The 7,500-nt window shown below is 34.4% G+C and overlaps 1 protein-coding gene across 5 annotated transcripts in view; it reads right to left on the reverse strand.

The window, feature by feature from the left end:
* The window catches only part of LOC149130841 (anosmin-1-like), a 779,297-nt gene that overhangs the window by 276,204 nt on the left and 495,593 nt on the right, over positions 1-7,500 (reverse strand). For all 5 annotated transcript variants that reach the window (XM_089343749.1, XM_089343751.1, XM_089343746.1 and 2 more), the window contains exon 2: positions 2,286-2,351. In XM_089343749.1, coding sequence (XP_089199875.1) covers positions 2,286-2,351 — 66 coding nt within the window. The remainder of the gene's footprint in view (positions 1-2,285; positions 2,352-7,500) is intronic.

Consider the following 7,500-nt stretch of genomic DNA (forward strand, 5'->3'; position numbering starts at 1 on the left):
TATACATATATTTGTATACATATGTATATATGTACGTATATGTATATCAATGTATGCGTGTATCTATAGCATATATTCATGCATACATTTATATGACTACGTATATATATACATATATATATGTATATACACACGTACATGCATACATTCGTACATATATACATGCATACATACATACATTCATGCATGCATACATACATAAATACATACATACATACTTATACATATATATATATATATATATATATATATATATATATATATATATATATATATATATATATATGTATATGTACATATGTAGTGTTTGCTCTACTTCGACAAAGCCCAAAATATTTGGCACCGATGAAAGATTGGATGAAAACCAAATAAGGTAAGAAAGAACGGAGATTGAACAAGGAAAGACTCCGTGACAAACAAACAAAATAACAAAGAAACAATAATAGCAAAAAGCAACACTAAAATAATATAAACAATTTCAAAGAAACGAGAAAGAGGACTACAAAGAACCATTCGTTTATATATATATATATATATATATATATATATATACACATGTTAATATCTATATATACACATATATATATATATATATATTCACATATATATTTGACGAGAAAATGAGAGAGAGAGAGATAGATAGATAGAGAGAGAGAGAGAGAGAGAGAGAGAGAGAGAGAGAGAGAGAGAGAGATAGAGAGAGAGCGAATTTGTGGCAGAGAGATGATAGATAAATGTAGAGGTTTTTACAGTAAATATATAAACAATACTTCTGAACACAACGTTTGATCTTGTATCAACAATCCTCTGTGTGCGTGTATGAGCGATTCTGCGTGCGCGTGTCTATGTGTGTATGTGTATTAAGCAATACAATAAGTACTCTTCCATTACTGTGCAATTTCATGTGTGTAACTTTTAAACGGTATACTTTGGACTATTTGCACCACTTTAGCAAAATCCTTACTGGTGAAACTGTACAACAATGGATGAGTAACAAGCATAATTTTCAATACACGCATAATTATTCTGCCACAAGACTGAGTTCTCTTTTCTTCTATGTTCTCACGCTGGTAAATATATGCCTCTTTCCTTTGTTCCTTTATCCATTCCTTTTTTAATTTTAATTTTTTCTTTTCTCCTTATTTAATTTCCCCTCCACCATCACACCTTACATCAAATGCGGAAATTTTATTCATCAAAGTAAGTACCATTAGAAGCAACACATTTTTGCCCACGAGTTACAAGTCTGTTTATTTCGGTAACAAAAATCCGGAGTTCTGGAACTGATGAACTCTTTGAACATACTTGCAGCGTTGGTTTGATTTTTTAAACTCCTTCTATCGCAGGAAACCATCAAGGTGCTTGAAAAAGTGGTAGTCGGTAGGAAAAAGGTCTGGATAATAAACTGGGTGGGGAAGAACTTCGTAGCCAAATTCCCTCAACTTCCGGAGCGTCATTAGTGAAACGTGTGGTCAAGCATTGTCATGAAGAATGATTGGCCGTCTTCTGTTGACCAGTCTGGGATGGAAGAGTAGCAGTTTTTCGTCCACTTTGGCAATTTCATGGCAATATGCTTCTGCAGTAATGGTTTTTTCCGAGTTTTAAGAAGATATAGTGGATGAGTCCCAGCAGTACATCACCAAACAGTCACCATAACCTTCTTTTTGAAGAGCTCGGATTTAGAGAAGGTTTTCGGTGCTTCATTTTGGTCCAACCACTGCGAAGAACGTTTTTTATTATTGTAGAGAATCCACTTTTCATCGCGAGTTACACAATATGGTCGAGAAATTGATCGGTCTTGTTAAGGAGAAGAAGCGACGAGCAAATTTCATACCTGCGAATTTTCTGATTTCCATTCAAATCTTTTTTGATTTTCCCATCGCATGCAAATGTTTGCGGGAAGATTTATAGCTAACTTTTGTCAGTTTTCGAGTGGTTTTACGTGGATTTTTTTTTAGATGACGGTCTTTAATTGACCGTCATCGATGACAGGTGGGCGTCCACTACTCTCACGATCTTCAAGGCTCAGGTCTCCACTGCGAAATCGTTTAAACCATTTTTGAGCTGACCACTCACTGGTCTTTTCCTCACCAAACGTTTCGTTGATATCGCGAGCAGTTTCAGCTGCTTTACGTTCTTTTTTGAAGCTGAATAGTAAAATAGTTCGAATATCGCGCTTTGACGCACGTACACACACATACACACACACACACACGTTCTGCAAGAGATGATATCATTTTAATAACATGCGAGAGTAAGTGAGTGGAATTGAACTCGGTACTTACCGCTTTACATCGACCGTATGATCCACATTTCTCTAAAAAATCTTCTTGACTGTTTCTTGATATTGCCTAAATAAAAGAAAAGAAATAAATTAAATATAGATATACACCTACAAATATATGCATTATGCGTATATACAGACAGACACACCAATAAACTCATTTTTTACGTCATGTTTTTTTTTCTATGTAGATTTAAAATTGTCAAAAAATAAAGAATTATTATGGTATTTTTTATATTTTGTTTTTGTAAAGTAAATTAGTTATTCAGTGACATCGCTCTTTTTGAATGAATGAATGTCTAAAGTTTATGTATGTATGTATGTATATATATATATATATATATATATATATATATATATATATATATATATATATATATATATATATATATATATATATATATATATATATATATATATATATAAATATATATATATGTATATATATATTGGGTTGGTGCATAACTATTGCGGCTTTTTTTCAACAAATTTTGTTCAACAAAAACAATAACATGTAACAAAAACATCTTTAAATGATTATTCCGGAGCATATTCACCATCTACTTCAATTGCTGCTTCCCATTTGCTTGGCAGACGGTCAGACCGTCATTTAAAGATGTTTTTTGTTAAATATTGTTATTGTTTTTGTTGACTAAAATTTGTTGAAAAAAAGCCGCAATAATTATGCAGCAACCCAATATATATTTATATGTATGTGTGTATATATATATATTTGTATAGTTCAAACTTACAGAAAACGAAAGACGATGACATATGAGGGAACAATAAGCAGGTGTATTAATTTGACGCTTGGGAAAAATGGAAAAAGTCTTTGACGTTTCGAGCTTACGCTCTTCGATTGAAAGGATTTAGATGAAATCAATGGAGAGAGAGTGAGTGAGAGAGAGAGAGTGAGTGAGAGAGAGAGAGTGAGTGTGAGAGAGAGAGAGTGAGTGAGAGAGAGAAACTGTGAGAGGAAAAATTGTGTAGGGATTAACGGTTCAACATGACGAAATATACACATTGTATCAATTTAATACACAACCGAAAGAGCTATTAATAGTTTCATGCTTTTGTGATACTTTAGCTAGGCACTTTTATAAAATAAGCCATGTCTTTGCAAGCAATCTTTCATGGTCTGTTTATGCGTTACATATACTTTTAAAAACAATGATACTAGATAGTGAGAAAATAAGAAAGAATGCCCCCCCCCAAAAAAAAACATGAAAAATCGTGAAGAAGGTTCATGCAAAAAATGGAACGAGAAGGAACGAAATCAAAAAAACTAAAATTCTTGTCCTCCTTCACTGTAAAAAAAACCACGTTAAATACAACTGGTGTAGAAGAAAATAAGAGAAAATATGTCTGCGAGACTATATTGTCTGTCTGTGTTTGTCCCCCTACCATTGCTTGATAATCGATGTTGGTGCGTTTATGTCCCCGTCACTTAGCGGGTCGGCAAAAGAGTGCCGATAGAATACGTACTAGGATTGCAAAGAATAAGTTCTGGGGTAGATTTGTTCGACTAAAGGTGGGGCTCCAGCATTGTCTCAATCAAATGACTGAAATAAATGAAAGAATAAAAGAATAAAAGAATATAAACACACAATCAGCTCCGACAAAGTTTCCATCTACCAATTTCAGTCCTTCAGGCCCAGGGCTAAAGCACGAAAAGCACATGCCCACGGGCCGGGACTGAACCTAGTACCACTGCGGTTGCAAAACTAAATTATGACACCCATATCCCCTCCCCGCCACACTCTGACTTACAGTCAAACTCACACACATACACATACAAACACATAAACACACAAACACATTCGAGCCCCAAAACACGCACGCACACGATTTTTATCGTCTGTTTGTATCACTGCAGTTTGATGATAGCCACAAGCACTTCCTAAAAACGCACAAACTTCATGTGTAAGTTAAGTTTGTCTGATAAAAATGGAAGTTATTATTTATTTATCGACTACAAAAATACACAAAGCAGTCCTGACAGTCGCAGATTTTAATAACCACGTGCATCTAATCACAAATAGGTGCTGTGTAGATGTGCAATTCTTTAGATAGAATATTTTGGAAGAAAATCATTGAATATTTTATGCCCGTGTTTAGCAGTCTGTACAGTTTTGCTTCCGCCGATGTACTTCTTTCTCTCTACCTACCTACCTACCTACCTACCTACCTACCTACCTACCTACCTACCTATGTATCTATCTATATATCTATCTATCTACCTACCTACCTGTCTCTTTTTTGTCTGTTTCCTTTTCTATCCATCCATGTACATATGTATGTGTTTGTTCAGTTTTATTTCAAAATTTCTTGCCAATAAAGGAAGAACCGGTTTCTAACCTAGATCCAAAGCTCCTTCATGTATGTATGTATGTATGTATGTATGTATGTATGTATGTATGTATGTATGTATGTATCTATCTATCTATCTACCTTCCATTTTCTGCTTATTTAAATTACACACACACACACACACACTGGCTGGAATCGAACTCGGAATCTTGCGGTTAATGGCCCGCGCTCTTAACCACTACGCCATATCCCCGTGGGCGTAGTGGTTAAGAGCGCGGGCTACTAACCCCAAGATTCCGAGTTCGAAGTTTCCCCAAGACACCTGATGAAGGCTGGAGAGTATATCAGCCGAAACGTTGTGTTAACAAACAAGATGAGGGCAAATATCCCTCAATTGTAAATAATGTAAATAATGTACATAATTCCTCATCTCTTAAATATAGAACTGTATTAAAAGAATATATATATATTTATATATATATATATATATATATATATATATATATATATATATATATATATATATATGTGCATGCATATCTACATATGTATGTGTGGATATGTATATATGTATGTGTGTGCGGATGTGTATATGTGTTTATATCTATATACATCTGTGTATATACCTATATATATACACAAACACACACATATATATATGTATGTATGTAAGTATGTATGTATGTATGCATACAGAAACCGAACGAAAGGCAGGTGGAAGAAGAAGATTCATGTCTCAGTGTTTGTGAAATAATACTAATATAAAGCAAACAGTAGACCCATAAAGAAAAGACGGAGTTAAAAGGAGAAATAGGGAGAGGAAATATTTCTTTTCGCTAAAAGTTATATTTTAGCATTAACCTTGTCATAGTCCTCACATAAGTACGTTTTAAGTGGTTTTCCTGTCACTATTTAACGATTCCGCCTCTTGTAGTAATGATATTTACAACATAGACTATTCGTGTCTGAATAACAGTTCTTTCGGTACACACACACACACACACACACACACACACACACACACACACACATGAATTGAATTGAACTAGTTTCAGCGCACGAGCTGTGGCCATGCTGGGGCATGTATTTATTTTTTTATAACGGTCCGACCATCCTTGTGTATTTGGCTTTGACTGCCAACTCTTCGGCTATCCGCTGATGAAGAGGAAACTGAAAGTTGACTTTGCCAAATATGTTATCGTCAGAAATGCACGCGCATCCGTCCATGGCTAAGTAAAGCCTGCCTTAGGTATTTCTATTTGTATATCTGTAGGGTCCTATGTCCATGTGATAAATAAATTTAAACATAAAAGTGTAAAAGACTATATACTTGAATACACTCACACATACGCAGATATATATATTCTATTATTCTGTTTCACTTTTACTTGTTTCAGTCATTTGACTGCGGCCATGCTGGAGCTCCGCCTTGAAGGGTTTTTAGTCGAACAAATCGGCCCCAGTTCTTATTCTTTGTAAGCCTAGTATTTTATCCAACTTATTCTTTGTAAGCCTCGTATTCTATCTGTTTCTTTTGCCGAACCGCTATGTTACGGGGACGTAAACACGCCAACACCAGTTGACAAGCGGTGATGGGGGACAAATACAGGCACAAAGACACACACACACACACACACACACACACACACACACACACACACATATACATACGACGAGCTTCTTTCAGTTTCCGTCTACCAAATCCATTCACATGGATTTGTTAAGTCACGTTAAGTTACGGGGATGTAAAGAAACCAACATCGGTTATCATGCTGTGGTGGGGTGATGGACACAAGCACAAAGATACATACACATAGATACACACTCAAAAACCCACAGACATTCAGATACACACTCACACACACTCATATGACAGGCTTCTTCCAGTTTCCATGTACCAAACCCACCGTGTGCTTGTATATGCATAGTTGCTTCTGTATATGCGTGATTGTGTATATATTTGTTTATATATGTGTATGTATTAGAACGGTAGATGATGACTGAATATAATTTATTATTTTCTGCAAGAAAAAACTGCTTTACTCTTTTGTCTCAATATATATGGAAACAAAAAGACAATCACTTGAGTCAAAAGTGTTACTATAAAACAGAATATTAGCGAAAAAGCCAAGTCATATATAATTGCCATGGTAAACGATGTAATTGATGTAAATTATGTATTGCAGAAAATTGCAATATCTTAAATGTAGTTACCAATATGTTAATGGGAAGTACGGAACATTCAATACATGTATACAGAAAAATCACCTCTCTACAGAAATTCGCCTTTCTATTTACAAACATTTTTTGTTATATCTGTTTGAAGTTCAGACGAAATTTAGAAAAATTCACTGAAAACCGATGAATCAAATAATGGTCTCAAATTTTGAAACAGAGCCAGCAGTGTTGTTGAGGCAAAGGAGAAGTTGATTACATCATCTCCAGTACTTGTCTCGTACTTATTTTATTGACCCAGAAAGGATGAGAGACAAAGTCGATCTAGGCGGGTTTTGAACTCAGAACGACGTAAAGGCGGGCTAAATGTCGCTAAGCATTTTGTCCTGCGTGTTAACGTCTCTGCTATCTCGCCGCCTTAAAACAAAGAGAAGAAATAATGCTTTTTCCTATAGGCACAAGGCTTTAAAATCGTTGAGAATAATATCTCTGGACACAAAATACATCTAGGATATTTATTACTGTGTGAAGAATTAAAAAGAGCTATAACGTATATGCATATATATGTATATATATATATATATATATATATATATATATATATATATATATATATATATATATATATATATATGTACACACACACACGCATACACACATATATATATGTATGATGTATGCATGTATGTATGCATTAATATATATATATATATATATATATATATATATAT

This window comes from Octopus bimaculoides, chromosome 27 (assembly GCF_046866305.1).
Source record: "Octopus bimaculoides isolate indiv1 chromosome 27, ASM4686630v1, whole genome shotgun sequence".
NCBI classification, from domain to species: domain Eukaryota; kingdom Metazoa; phylum Mollusca; class Cephalopoda; order Octopoda; family Octopodidae; genus Octopus; species Octopus bimaculoides.